Source organism: Salvelinus namaycush, chromosome 4 (assembly GCF_016432855.1).
Source record: "Salvelinus namaycush isolate Seneca chromosome 4, SaNama_1.0, whole genome shotgun sequence".
Lineage (NCBI taxonomy): Eukaryota > Metazoa > Chordata > Actinopteri > Salmoniformes > Salmonidae > Salvelinus > Salvelinus namaycush.
Window position 1 is genome coordinate 3,629,539 of NC_052310.1, and position 15,992 is coordinate 3,645,530.

At 42.8% G+C, this 15,992-nt stretch overlaps 1 protein-coding gene across 1 annotated transcript; it reads left to right on the forward strand.

Moving 5' to 3' along the window:
- Positions 1–1,212: 1,212 nt before the first annotated feature.
- LOC120045317 (equilibrative nucleoside transporter 1-like) lies at positions 1,213–13,610 on the forward strand (the record flags this gene model as incomplete). Its single annotated transcript, XM_038990198.1, has 9 exons — positions 1,213–1,323; positions 1,870–2,024; positions 2,261–2,400; positions 3,728–3,862; positions 4,292–4,389; positions 10,758–10,866; positions 11,018–11,103; positions 12,894–13,093; positions 13,499–13,610. Coding segments are annotated over 9 exons (1,146 nt in total), but the record flags the coding sequence as incomplete, so codon positions are not given.
- Positions 13,611–15,992: the final 2,382 nt, after the last annotated feature.

Here is a 15,992-nt window from a genome sequence, read left to right on the forward strand (position 1 = left end):
TCTAGTCCCTCTTTTTATGGTGACATCTTAACTGTTTTAGATACAGTATCTAGTCCCTCTTTTTATGGTGACATCTTAACTGTTTTAGATACAGTATCTAGTCCCTCTTTTTATCCTGACATCTTAACTGTTTTAGATACCGTATCTAGTCCCTCTTTTTATGGTGACATCTTAACTGTTTTAGATACCGTATCTAGTCCCTCTTTTTATGGTGACATCTTAACTGTTTTAGATACCGTATCTAGTCCCTCTTTTTATCCTGACATCTTAACTGTTTTAGATACTGTATCTAGTCCCTCTTTTTATCCTGACATCTGAACTGTTTTAGATACCGTATCTAGTCCCTCTTTTTATGGTGACATCTTAACTGTTTTAGATACAGTATCTAGTCCCTCTTTTTATGGTGACATCTTAACTGTTTTAGATACAGTATCTAGTCCCTCTTTTTATGGTGACATCTTAACTGTTTTAGATACCGTATCTAGTCCCTCTTTTTATGGTGACATCTTAACTGTTTTAGATACAGTATCTAGTCCCTCTTTTTATGGTGACATCTTAACTGTTTTAGATACAGTATCTAGTCCCTCTTTTTATGGTGACATCTTAACTGTTTTAGATACAGTATATCGTTTCTGTGAAACTCTGGCTAGTCCCTCTTTTAATGGTTACTGGCAAATTATATTGTAACATGCACCAAATGGTAATGTACCCGATAGGTTAGCCTTTTTATTGGAAGTGTGTCACGAGCTCCTCCAAGGGAGATACCTGTTTAGGGAGATACCTCTTTAGGGACTGTGGCTAGAGTCACCTTGAGGTCAGCCGGGCGTCCGAGATCTAATGCCCTCTAGTGGTCACACCTTGTCCTACAGACATTTTTTGAAATTTGCTTAGTTTAATTTAACTAGGCAAGCCAGTTAAAGAACAAATTCTTAATTGCAATGACGGCCTACCCCGGCCAATTGTACACCACCCTATGGGACTCCCACTACAGTCCCTGGATTCAAACCAGGGACTGTAGTGATGCCTCTTGCACTGAAATGCAGTGCCTTGGACCGCTGCACCATTCAGGAGCCCACTTTAATCCCAAATGTAGTATCATATGTGTCAAGTAATTACCATTTTACCTTGTAATTTCTTTGTGGGCCTACATACTACGTAAATGAATACGGTATTCATTGTCATATTAAACTACACAAATAAACCCGGGTAACAGTTGCTTCCTCTCCTCTGTCATCCAACAGAAACAATGGCGTGTGGCTGATCTTTTTCATGCTGGGTTTAGGAACTCTCCTGCCGTGGAACTTCTTCATGACAGCCACCATGGTAAAGCACGGCATTAGTTCTCATCGTCTACTTTCAGACTGAACGATAAATGAATACATACCAGAAATACAATGGCGGAGCGTTTAGTGAGACGTCTGTATTCAGTCTGTATTCTTTTCCAAATATGTCTCAAGTGTTCTTTTTCCAGACCATCTTTGATATTAGCTTGTGATAATTCACAGAGATACTGATACCCCCCGTATCTATTCATTAGAATAATTAATTTGAACAAGTATTATTTTCAAGTGCTCAAAGAGCTTTACATAATATTTGATACATTATTGTACTGCATCCACTACCAATGGATAGCACCTAGCTGGGTGATGCACGACAGACTTGTTGCTGTAGAACCTTTCCGCCACACATTAGCAATGAACTAAAATGAACGGTCTGTCCTCTTGTCTCTCTACAGTATTTTACCAGTCGTCTCAGAGACCAATGAACTAAAATGAACGGTCTGTCCTCTTGTCTCTCTACAGTATTTTACCAGTCGTCTCAGAGACCAATGAACTAAAATGAACGGTCTGTCCTCTTGTCTCTCTACAGTATTTTACCAGCCGTCTCAGAGACCCCACCCAGATATCAACCGACAAGCCCTACGACCGTAATCCTATGGAGACCAGTTACAATAACGTATCGACACTTTGTGCCATGGTACCTTTACTGATCTTCACCTGTCTCAACTCAGTCCTGCATCACAGGTTAGTTAGACCCCCACTTCACCCCCACCCGCCCCACAATATCTTGAGTTTCCTAATGCGTTAAAGCACTACTCCAAAAGTTAAATCTTCATATTTTATGGGACAACCTAATATCATAGTAATTGTATAGCTTGGCCCAGCTTGGCTCAGTAGTGTTAAAAGTGCACTAACCAGGCAGAGGACCCACTTGTGATCAACATAAGATTGACCTCAGATTATTTGACTCCAACTCCCAGGATTTCTCTAAAGTTCCGGATCACGGGCAGCCTGGCGGTGATTTTGGTGCTGTTTCTTATCACGGCCATCGCGGTGAAAATAGACATGGCCGCCGTCCCTTTCTTCACATTAACCATGATCAAGATTGTTATCATAAACTGTGAGTTTTCTTTAGCCTAACTAGGCTACTTTTTTGGCCCCTTCTTCCTTACCAGTCAATTCTTTCCCCTTGAGTTGTCCTGAAAGCACCATTAGACCTCAGCCACCCTTCAATGTGGTCTGTCTTTACTTTACATTTTGTTAATTTAGCACAGTGGTTCCCAAACTGTGGGGCACGCCCCCTGGTAGGGCACGGGTAAATACCTTATTTACATTCAGACCCTATTCAGACCCTAAGTATTCAGACCCTTTGCTATGAGACTCGAAATTGAGCTCAGGTGCATCCTGTTTTCATTGATCATCCTTGAGATGTTTCTACAACTTGATTGGAGTCCACCTGTGGTAAATTCAATTGATTGGACATGATTTGGAAAGGCACACACCTGTCTATTTAAGGCCCCACAGTTGACAGTGAATGTCAAAGCAAAAACCAAGCCATGAGGTCGAAGGAATTGTCCGTAGAGCTCCGATACAGGATTGTGTTGAGGCACAGATCTGGGGAAGGGTACCAAAAATTGAAGATCCCTAAGAACACAGTGGCCTCCATCATTCTTAAATGGAAGAAGTTTGGAACCACCAAGGCTCTTCCTAGAGCTGGCCGCCAGCCAAACTGAGCAATCAGGGGAGAAGGGCCATGGTCAGGGAGGTGAACAAGAACCTGATTGCCACTCTGATAGAGCTCCAGAGTTCCTATGTGGAGATGGGAGAACCTTCCAGAAGGACAACCATCTCTGCAGCACTCCACCAATCAGGCCGTTATGGTAGAGTGGCCAGACGGAAGCCACTCCTCAGTAAAAGGCACATGACAGCCCACTTGGAGTTTGCCAAAAGGCACCTAAAGGACTCAGACCATGAGAAACAAGATTCTCTGGTCTGATGAAACCAAGATTGAACTCTTTGACCTGAATGCCAAGCGTCACGTCTGGAGGAAACCTGGTACCATCCCTACGGTGAAGCATGGTGGTGGCAGCATCATAATGTGGGAATGTTTTTCAGCGGCAGGGACTGGAAGACTAGTCAGGATCGAGGGAAAGATGAATGGAGCAAAGTACAGCGAGATCATTGATGAAAACCGCGGGATGTTCCCCAATGCTGTAAGGGGGGCCCCGTGAAAAAGTTTGGGAACCGCTGATTTAGCAGACGCTCTTATTCATTCAGCTGCCAAGAAGACAAATACAGTAATTATCTCTAACCCAAATGTATTTTTAGACTGAGAAGTAAGATTATTGAACACTCAAACTGCATATTAAATGTTAGCTTCATGTTTGTATAACTGGACTCGGTGTTATTGACTGTGTTTAGTATTCTTTTTTTTAACCTTTCTTCAGCCTTTGGAGCTATCCTGCAGGGCAGTCTGTTTGGCATGGCAGGCCTTCTGCCCGCCAAATACACCACACCCATAATGAGTGGGCAAGGCCTGGCAGGCACTTTCGCTGCCTTCTCCATGATCTGCGCTATCGCAAGTACGTCTGAGACATGATACGCCTTTTTATTTCAGAATTAACACATCTACAGATATATATCATCATAAAAAATACATGTTTTTACATTTTTACTAATAATGCTTTAGAATAATAATAATTAATAATAATAATTAAGTCCACCTCCACAAAAGACAGTTGAGGCAAGTGATTAGTAGTATTGAAATTAATTCATAGACTCCTTTGGGATATGTACATGTTACCATGTCTGTAAATGATTCATATACATCTGTAAATGGTGATGTGTGCCTGGAATTAAGATTATATGACTTTTGATATGGCTGTGCAAGTGATGTCTCTCCCTCCCAATCTCTCTCCTCTGTCTCGCTGTCTCTGTCTCTCTGTCTCTCTCTCTCTGTCTCTCTCTCTGTCTCTCTCTGTCTCTCTCTGTCTCTCTCTCACACACCCCAGGTGGCTCAGCACTAAATGATGTTGCATTTGGATACTTCCTCACAGCCTGTGTAGTGATCATATTGGCCATAATGTCCTATGCGATCCTCCCTAAACTGGTAATAAACTCTGGATTTGAAATGTTATTATTACATATATTTGACAGAAAAATGGGGTTAGGAGATGCTACTCGATGATAATACAACTAATACTTCGTAATGCAACTAATACTTCATAATACAACTAATACTTCATAATGCAACTAATATGTCATAATACAACTAATACTTCATAATACAACTAATACAACTAATACTTCATAATACAACTAATACTTCATAATACAACTAATACTTTGTAATGCAACTAATACTTCATAATACAACTAATACTTCATAATGCAACTAATACGTCATAATACAACTAATACTTCATAATACAACTAATACAACTAATACTTCACAATACAACTAATACTTCATAATACAACGAATACAACTAATAATTCATAATCAACTAATACTACGTCCCCTTTTCATTCTTCACATATTAATTTACCAGTGTATAAATGTCAAATATGTAATACTTCCAGTTCATCTCTTCTGTTTCGTTAAAATCCCTAGACTGTGTGAGATAATTGAATGTAATTTTGTGTCGTTCTGAACCTTCCTTTAGGAGATCTACCGATATTACAACAAAAGACAAGGTGGAAACAGGTTTAGTAACGAGGTGAACAGGCTGGAAGGTAAACAGGCTTAGTAACGAGGTGAACAGGCTGGAAGGTAAACAGGCTTAGTAACGAGATGAACAGGCTTAGTAACGAGGTGAACAGGCTTAGTAACGAGATGAAAAGGCTGGAAGGTAAACAGGCTTAGTAACGAGGTGAACAGGCTGGAAGGTAAACTGGTTTAGTAACGAGGTGAACAGGCTGGAAGGTAAACAGGCTTAGTAACGAGGTGAACAGGCTGGAAGGTAAACAGGCTTAGTAACGAGGTGAACAGGCTGGAAGGTAAACAGGCTTAGTAATGAGGTGAACAGGCTGGAAGGTAAACAGGCTTAGTAACGAGGTGAACAGGCTGGAAGGTAAACAGGCTTAGTAACGAGGTGAACAGGCTGGAAGGTAAACAGGCTTAGTAACGAGGTGAACAGGCTGGAAGGTAAACAGGCTTAGTAACGAGGTGAACAGGCTTAGTAACGAGGTGAACAGGCTGGAAGGTAAACAGGCTTAGTAACGAGGTGAACAGGCTGGAAGGTAAACAGGTTTAGTAACGAGGTGAACAGGCTGGAAGGTAAACAGGCTTAGTAACGAGGTGAACAGGCTGGAAGGTAAACAGGTTTAGTAATGAGGTGAACAGGCTGGAAGGTAAACAGGCTTAGTAACGAGGTGAACAGGCTGGAAGGTAAACAGGTTTAGTAACGAGGTAAACAGGCTTAGTAACGAGGTGAACAGGCTTAGTAACGAGGGGAACAGGCTGGAAGGTAAACAGGTTTAGTAACGAGGTGAACAGGCTGGAAGGTAAACAGGCTTAGTAACGAGGTGAACAGGCTGGAAGGTAAACAGGCTTAGTAACGAGGTGAACAGGCTTAGTAACGAGGTGAACAGGCTGGAAGGTAAACAGGCTTAGTAACGAGGTGAACAGGCTGGAAGGTAAACAGGCTTAGTAACGAGGTGAACAGGCTGGAAGGTGAACAGGCTTAGTAACGAGGTGAACAGGCTGGAAGGTGAACAGACTTAGTAACGAGGTGAACAGGGTTAGTAATGAGGTGAACAGGCTGGAAGCTAAACAGGCTTAGTAACGAGGTGAACAGGCTGGAAGGTAAACAGGCTTAGTAACGAGGTGAACAGGCTGGAAGGTAAACAGGCTTAGTAACGAGGTAAACGGGCTTAGTAACGAGGTAAACAGGCTTAGTAACGAGGTGAACAGGCTTAGTAACGAGGTGAACAGGCTGGAAGGTAAACAGGCTTAGTAACGAGGTGAACAGGCTGGAAGGTAAACATGCTTAGTAACGAGGTGAAGAGGCTGGAAGGTAAACAGGTTTAGTAACGAGGTGAACAGGCTGGAAGGTAAACAGGCTTAGTAACGAGGTGAACAGGCTGGAAGGTAAACAGGCTTAGTAACGAGGTGAACAGGCTGGAAGGTAAACATGCTTAGTAACGAGGTGAACAGGCTGGAAGGTAAACAGGCTTAGTAACGAGGTGAACAGGCTGGAAGGTAAACAGGTTTAGTAACGAGGTGAACAGGCTGGAAGGTAAACAGGCTTAGTAACGAGGTGAACAGGCTGGAAGGTAAACAGGTTTAGTAACGAGGTGAACAGGCTGGAAGGTAAACAGGCTTAGTAACGAGGTGAACAGGCTGGAAGGTAAACATGCTTAGTAACGAGGTGAACAGGCTGGAAGGTAAACAGGCTTAGTAACGAGGTGAACAGGCTGGAAGGTAAACAGGTTTAGTAACGAGGTGAACAGGCTGGAAGGTAAACAGGTTTAGTAACGAGGTGAACAGGCTGGAAGGTAAACAGGTTTAGTAACGAGGTGAACAGGCTGGAAGGTAAACAGGCTTAGTAACGAGGTGAACAAGCTGGAAGGTAAACAGGTTTAGTAACGAGGTGAACAGGCTGGAAGGTAAACATGCTTAGTAACGAGGTGAACAGGCTGGAAGGTAAACAGGCTTAGTAACGAGGTGAACAGGCTGGAAGGTAAACAGGCTTAGTAACGAGGTTAACAGGCTGGAAGGTAAACAGGTTTAGTAACGAGGTGAACAGGCTGGAAGGTAAACAGGCTTAGTAACGAGGTGAACAGGCTGGAAGGTAAACATGCTTAGTAACGAGGTGAACAGGCTGGAAGGTAAACAGGCTTAGTAACGAGGTGAACAGGCTGGAAGGTAAACAGGTTTAGTAACGAGGTGAACAGGCTGGAAGGTAAACAGGTTTAGTAACGAGGTGAACAGGCTGGAAGGTAAACAGGCTTAGTAACGAGGTGAACAGGCTTAGTAACGAGGTGAACAGGCTGGAAGGTAAACAGGCTTAGTAACGAGGTGAACAGGCTGGAAGGTAAACAGGTTTAGTAACGAGGTGAACAGGCTTAGTAACGAGGTGAACAGGCTGGAAGGTAAACAGGCTTAGTAACGAGGTGAACAGGCTGGAAGGTAAACAGGCTTAGTAACGAGGTGAACAGGCTGGAAGGTAAACAGGCTTAGTAACGAGGTGAACAGGCTGGAAGGTAAACAGGCTTAGTAACGAGGTGAACAGGCTGGAAGGTAAACAGGTTTAGTAACGAGGTGAACAGGCTGGAAGGTAAACAGGCTTAGTAACGAGGTGAACAGGCTGGAAGGTAAACATGACAGCCATTTATGTTTTGTCAGATATGTAGAAATAAGAGAACGACAGTTGTCATGTTTTATGTATAGATAGGTAAATCCAAGCCATGCATCAACTTGGACTCTTGTTGAATATATTTTTATTCAAACATTGGATTAGGCTACCAATTTTTAATGATCACGAAAGCAATGTATTGGATAGCCTCGTTCCTTATCCCGTCAGAAAATGCTGCAGCGACTACAACAGTTCTCAAACAAGGAGAAGAGGAACAACCCGTGTCCATGTTGACCATCTTCAAGAAGGTATGCCATAATTATTTTTGGATTGAGGCCGGAATTCAAACCATGGCTCGCTTTAGACACTAGACAGACAGCCCACAATGAGGCTTTTAATTGAAGACATTTTTAGATGGTCACGTAGATCGCACTCATTGTAAACTCTGCACATGTTGGCTCAACTGTAAATTAAAAAGTTTGTTATAGCACGGATTAAATCCCTACCTAAAACAATTCAGGAGATGAATTGAAATTCTATTGATGAACTGAAAATCGTTACTGCGCTTTAAAAGCAAATACAAAACACTACATTACATCATTTTTAGAGACACATTTGCAGACACTTATCGCTAATCGATAAAAATGACAAGTTCATTTAGCTGTCTCCAGCATGTCGAATGTCGAGTTTGAGTATTTAAAAAATATATATATTAATTTCAATTCACTTTCTCAATTGGAAAAACAATGAAAACCAATACACTTTGTAGGTATTTAAAATGGATTATAAACCCACCATAGCAATAAATACTTTTTAAATACTCGTTTTTCCATGACTTAAAAAGTAGATCCCTAAACTAAAGAGTCACCTTCAATCCCACTTTTGATATTCTTCACTATACCCTCCCTCATTCTGCTCTCTATCCTTCTCTTTTTCCTGGTTTGAATACATCTCTCGTGGACAAACGGACGTAACATACTGTCAACAGACTAGGCAAGCGACAATTTAAAGGGTCTGCATGCTTCTGCGTGCAGATATTATGAAGAAATTGAGAAATACAAGGAACTTTGTTCCGGTGCCCGGATTTTTCATTACTGATTATTTGGACAAATCACGATTTCGCAGGTGGTCGCATATTTATAATTTCGGGAAGTGGAGGGGACATCTGACTCAAAAACTGGTTAAGAGTTTCTATTTAGAGAGGTGGAGACTTTGCTAGCCTGAAATTGGCTAAATTTCCATTTAGGGGGCTGGATACTTCGCTAGTCATGCCCCCCCCTCTGTGGTGGACTCAGTCTAATGTTGAGCCATACAGTTGCAGTCGGAAGTTTACATACACTTAGTTAAAACTAATTTTTCAACCACTCCAAAAATGTATTGTTAACAAACTATAGTTTTGGCAAGTCGGTTAGGACATCTACTTTGTGCATGTCACAAGTAATTTTTCCAACAATTGTTTACAGACAGATTATTTCCCTTATAATTAACTGTATCACAATTCCAGTGGGTCAGAAGTTTACATACACTAAGTTGACTGTGGCTTTAAAAAGCTTGGAAAATTCCATAAAATTGTCATGGCTTTAGAAGCTTCTGATAGGCTAATTGACATCATTTGAGTCAATTGGAGGTGAACCTGTGGATGTATTTCAAGGCCTACCTTCAAACTCAGTGCTTCCTTGCTTGACATCATGGGAAAATCAAAGGAAATCAGCCAAGACCTTAGAAAATAAATTGTAGACTTCCACAAGTCTGATTCATCCTTGGGAGCAATTTCCAAACACCTGAAGGTACCACCTTCATCTGTACAAACAATAGTACGCAAGTATAAACACCATGGGACCACGCAGCCGTCATACCACTCAGGAAGGAGATGCGTTCTGTCTCCTAGAGATGAACGTACTTTGGTGCGAAAAGTGCAAATCAATCCCAGAGCAACAGCAAAGGAACTTGTGAAGATGCTTGAGGAAACAGATAAAAAAGTATAGATATCCACAGTCAAACGAGTTCTATATCGACATAACCTGAAAGTCCGCTCAGCAATGAAGAAGCCACTGCTCCAAAACCGCCATAAAAAAAGCCAGACTGCGGTATGCAACTGCACATGGGGACAAAGGTCGTACTTTTCGGAGAAATGTCCTCTGGTCTGATGATACAAAAATAGAACTGTTTGGCCATAATGACCATTGTTATGTTTGGAGGAAAAAGGGGGAGGCTTGCAAGCCAGAGAACACCATCCCAAACGTGAAGCACGGGGGTGGCAGCATCATGTTGTGGGGGTGCTTTGCTGCAGGAGGGACTGGTGCCCTTCACAAAATAGATGGCATCATGAGGTAGGAAAATTATGTGGATATATTGAAGCAACATCTCAAGACATCAGTCAGGAAGTTGAAGCTTGGTCGCAAATGGGCCTTCCAAATGGACAATGACCCCAAGCCTACTTTGAAAGTTGTGGCAAAATGGCTTAAGGACTACTAAGCCAAGGTATTGGAGTGGCCATCACAAAGCCCTGACCTCAATCCTGTAGAAAACTTGTGAACAGAGCTGAAAAACCGTGTGAGAGCAAGGAGGCCTACATACCTAACTCAGTTACACCAGCTCTGTCAGGAGGAATGGGCCAAAATTCACCCAATTTATTGTGGGAAGCTTGTGGAAGTCTACCCAAAACGTTTGACCCAAGTTAAACCATTTAAAGGCAATGCTACCAAATACTAATTGAGTGTACGTAAACTTCTGACCCACTGGGAATGTGATGGAAGAAATAAAAGCTGAAATAAATAATTCTCTCTACTATTATTCTGACATTTCACATTCTTAAAATAAAGTGGTGATCCTAACTGATCTAAGACAGGGAATTTTTACTAGGATTAAATGTCAGGAATTTTTTGAAAAACTGAGTTTAAATGTATTTGACTAAGGTGTATGTAAACTTCCGACTTCAACTGTATATTTAGAATGCGTAATATCATTCTAATTCAAAACATTCAGTAACATAGCATTGTTGAAATATTCCCCATTTATTTTGAATGTGGCACTAACATGGCTGCCATAGAATGTTGTAGTGTTATATGTAAATGCATCATAATGCAGAAACCTCAATGTCCTAACCATTCGATTTCTAGCGTCCCAACTCTCCAAATAGGTGATCTAAAGTACTTTCTTCTCGACCCATTGACTGTAGATCTGGGTCCTGGCTCTCTCTGTATGTTTTGCCTTCACCGTCACCATCGGTGTCTACCCTGCTGTCACAGTGGATGTCAAGTCTACCGTCGCTAACGGAGGCGCCTGGGGTGTGTGTGTGTGTGTCTGTGTGTATGAATATCTATGACAAGAGCATGGTTTATGTGTTCATTTTACGGTATACTTACACACTTTTGATTTACAAGCCTTTTTACAAAAAAGATGACTGGTAATATGTGTTATTGTACCCTCTCCTCTCAGAGATGTACTTCGTCCCCGTGTGTTGTTTCCTGCTCTTTAACCTGAGCGACTGGGCCGGGAGAAGCCTTACTGCTGTGTGCATGTGGGTAAGTCAGCAACAAAAGAAATTGGCTCTGATACTTATTTGAATTGTGGATATTGTGAACTAAGGATTCCAGCTCACGCGAACAGAGCAGTAGAGGTTACCCATAAGCCTTTGTAACAGTATAACTTTAAACCGTCCCCTCGCCCCGACATGGGCGCGAACCAGGGACCTTCTGCACACATCAACAACAGTCACCCACGAAGCGTCGATACCCATCGCTCCACAAAAGCCGCGGCCCTTGCAGAGCAAGGGGCAACACTACTTCTAGGTTTCAGAGCAAGTGACGTAACTGATTGAAACACTAGTAGCGCGTACCCGCTAACTGGCTAGCCATTTCACATCCGTTACACTCACCCCCCTTTCAACCTCCTCCTTTTCCGCAGCAACCAGTGATCCGGGTCAACAGCATCAATGTAACAGTATAACTTTAGACCGTCCCCTCGCCCCGACCTCGGGCGCGAACCAGGGACCCTCTGCACACATCAACAACGGTCGCCCACGAAGCATCGTTACCCATCGCTCCACAAAGGCCGCGGCCCTTTCAGAGCAAGGGGCACACTACATCTAGGTTTCAGAGCAAGTGACGTAACTGATTGAAACGCTACTAGCGCGTACCCGCTAACTAGCTAGCCATTTCACATCTGTTACACTCACCCCCCTTTCAACCTCCTCCTTTTCCGCAGCAACCAGTGATCCGGGTCAACAGCATCAATGTAACAGTATAACTTTAGACCGTCCCCTCGCCCCGACATGGGCGCGAACCAGGGACCTTCTGCACACATCAACAACAGTCACCCACGAAGCGTCGTTACCCATCGCTCCACAAAAGCCGCGGCCCTTGCAGAGCAAGGGGCAACACTACTTCTAGGTTTCAGAGCAAGTGACGTAACTGATTGAAACACTAGTAGCGCGTACCCGCTAACTGGCTAGCCATTTCACATCCGTTACACCTTTACTGGCATGGTACATTTACCGTCGTTTTTTAAGAGAAAAAAAACTGCAAGTAAACTTTGAACTACTCTGAATTTAAGATAAATCTCTTTTGCATCTTATCTACTTATCTTGTGGTGATGTTGTGAATGTGATGCATGTATCAATCCAATTTCTATGCATTTTACAACCGGCTTAATTAAAACAAACACAGCTGTAACATTTTATTTAACAATGTTTTTATCGAATGTGAATTTAAGTCATCTTCTATCGAATAAAGCACGATCCCTTAGCCTTGGCACTATCCCTTAGCCTTAGCACTATCCCTTAGCCTTAGCACTATCCCTTAGCCTTAGCACTACGACTTAGCCTTGGCACTATCCCTTAGCCTTAGCACTATCCCTTAGCACTATCCCTTAGCCTTGGCACTATCCCTTAGCCTTAGCACTATCCCTTAGCCTTAGCACTATGACTTAGCCTTGGCACTATCCCTTAGCCTTAGCACTATCCCTTAGCCTTGGCACTATCCCTTAGCCATAGCACTATCCCTTAGCCTTGGCACTATCCCTTAGCCTTAGCACTATCCCTTAGCCTTGGCACTATCCCTTAGCCATAGCACTATCCCTTAGCCTTGGCACTATCCCTTAGCACTACGACTTAGCCTTGGCACTATCACTTAGCCATAGCACTACGACTTAGCCTTAGCACTATCCCTTAGCCTTAGCACTTTCCCTTAGCCTTAGCACTATCCCTTAGCCTTAGTACTATCACTTAGCCTTAGTACTATCACTTAGCCTTAGTACTATGGCATTTAATTGAATGTGCATGTGCTATGTCTCTTTCTCTGCCATCCACTTTCAGCCTGGGAAGGAAAGCAAACTGGTGCCCATTTTTATGGTGGCCCGTGTGATCTTTGTGCCTCTCTTCATGCTGTGCAACGTTCAGCCCCGCTACAACCTGCCTGTCGTCTTTCAACACGATGCCTGGTTCATCGTCTTCATGATCCTCTTCGCCTTCTCCAGTGGATACCTGGCCAGCCTCTGCATGTGCTTCGGGCCCAAGTAAGACCACTTGGCTCCTTCGCCTGGGCGAAAAACCAGATAGATTTGAAACTTTCAAGGTAGCCTACAGCCTGTTTGTAGCCTGGTCCCAGACCTGTTTATAGCCTGGTCCCAGATCCTTTTGTAGCCTGGTCCCAGACCTGTTTGTAACCTGGTCCCAGATCTGTTTGTGCTTTTGCCTACTGCTCCATTGGCGTTGTCAAGCCATGTTCTGCATGACATTTCCATAAGGAGTTGGCCAGACAGCAGAAACACACAGCCACCCAGGCCATACCTGATCCCCCCCTCTCTCTCTCCCTCTTTCTCCTTTCTCTCTCTCTATCTCTTTCTCTGTTCTCTCTCCTTTCTCTTTCTCCTTTCTCTCTCTCTCTCGCTCTTTCTCCTTTCTCTCTCTCCTCTCTCCAGATTAGTTGCTCCTAATGAGGCAGAGACGGCTGGTGCCATCATGGCCTTTTTCCTGTCCCTGGGTTTGGCTCTGGGAGCATCCTTCTCATTCCTCTTCAGAGCCATTGTCTAAAATAGCCCCCTGTGAGGAGCATGCATAACCCAAACATAACATAACCCAAACATAACTCTTGCATTGCAACAGATTCTCAACTGTTTGTGTATATTTTTAAACAAGTGATACTGATTCACTTCAAATCTGGTCATCCAAAGAACAGAAAGTGTGGCAAGTAGCTTAAGGCCTGTATTCAATCCGATCACGCTTTGTCGGCTAGGCTATGTGCTATTTAGAGGTAATTTCCGATTGAGCGGACATACTGTATGCAGCATTTACCGTTGAAGTGGTCTTGCATGAATGCCTTTAAAAGGTGCATAGCCAGCAAGGCGCGATCAGATTGAATCCTGGTCTTATTAGTAGTATCAAATCAAATTTTATTTGTCACATACACATGGTTAGCAGATGTTAATGCGAGTGTAGCGAAATGCTTGTGCTTCTAGTTCCGACAATGCGGTAATAACCAACGAGTAATCTAACCTAACAATTTCACAACAGCTACCTTATACACACAAGTGTAAAGGGATGAAGAATATGTACATAAAGATATATGAATGAGTGATGGTACAGAACGGCATAGGCAAGATGCAGTAGATGGTATCGAGTACAGTATATACATATGAGATGAGTAATGTAGGGTATGTAAACATTATATTAAGTGGCATTGTTTAAAGTGGCTAGAGATACATTTTTTACGTGTATGGCAGCAGCCACTCAATGTTAGTGGTGGCTGTTTAACAGTCTGATGGCCTTGAGATAGAAGCTGTTTTTCAGTCTCTCGGTTCCTGCTTTGATGCACCTGTATTGACCTCGCCTTCTGGATGATAGTGGGGTGAACAGGCAGTGGCTCGGGTGGTTTTTGTCCTTGATGATCTTTATGGCCTTCCTGTGACATCGGGTGGTGTAGGTGTCCTGGAGGGCAGGTAGTTTGCCCCCGGTGATGCGTTGTGCAGACCTCACTACCCTCTGGAGAGCCCTACGGTTGGTAGGATTCTTTTATTTGACAGCAACCAAACTAAAATGGAACATAGCAGAAGGTTTGTGAAACATCTCCACGTTCCTATCACATTATATGCCTTTTGGATTCTATGCCTTTTGAACAATCCTTATGAAGCTGAATCCTTACCAGGCTACAGCAGTGGAGGCTGCTGAGGGGAGGACGGCTTATAATAATGGATGGAATGGAGTCAGTGGAATGGTATCAACCACGTGTTTGACAGCCTGGATGTATGCATATGCATGTATATATATATACAGTTGAAGTCGGAAGTTTACATACACCTTAGACAAATACATTTAAACTCACCGTTTTTCACAATTCCTGACATTCATTCCCAGTAAAAAATCCCTGTCTTAGGTCAGATGAATGCACTAACTGTGACTGTGATATGTGGTTGTCTCACCTAGCTATCTGAAGATGAATACACTGTGATATGTGGTTGTCTCACCTAGCTATCTGAAGATGAATGTACTAACTGTGACTGTGATATGTGGTTGTCCCACCTAGCTATCTGAAGATGAATGGACTAAATGTGATATGTGGTTGTCTCACCTAGCTATCTGAAGATGAATGTACTAACTGTGATATGTGGTTGTCTCACCTAGCTATCTGAAGATGAATGTACTAACTGTGATATGTGGTTGTCTCACCTAGCTATCTGAAGATGAATACACTAACTGTGACTGTGATATGTGGTTGTCTCTCCTAGCTATCTGAAGATGAATGTACTAACTGTGACTGTGATATGTGGTTGTCTCTCCTAGCTATCTGAAGATGAATGTACTAACTGTGACTGTGATATGTGGTTGTCTCACCTAGCTATCTGAAGATGAATGTACTAACTGTGACTGTGATATGTGGTTGTCTCTCCTAGCTATCTGAAGATGAATGCACTAACTGTGATATGTGGTTGTCTCACCTAGCTATCTGAAGATGAATGTACTAACTGTGACTGTGATATGTGGTTGTCTCTCCTAGCTATCTGAAGATGAATGGACTAAATGTGATATGTGGTTGTCTAACCTAGCTATCTGAAGATGAATGTACTAACTGTGACATGTGGTTGTCTCACCTAGCTATCTGAAGATGAATACACTAACTGTGACATGTGGTTGTCTCTCCTAGCTATCTGAAGATGAACACACTAACTGTGACATGTGGTTGTCTCTCCTAGCTATCTGAAGATGAATACACTAACTGTGACATGTGGTTGTCTCACCTAGCTATCTGAAGATGAATACACTAACTGTGACTGTGATATGTGGTTGTCTCTCCTAGCTATCTGAAGATGAACACACTAACTGTGACATGTGGTTGTCTCTCCTAGCTATCTGAAGATGAATACACTAACTGTGACATGTGGTTGTCTCACCTAGCTATCTGAAGATGAATACACTAAC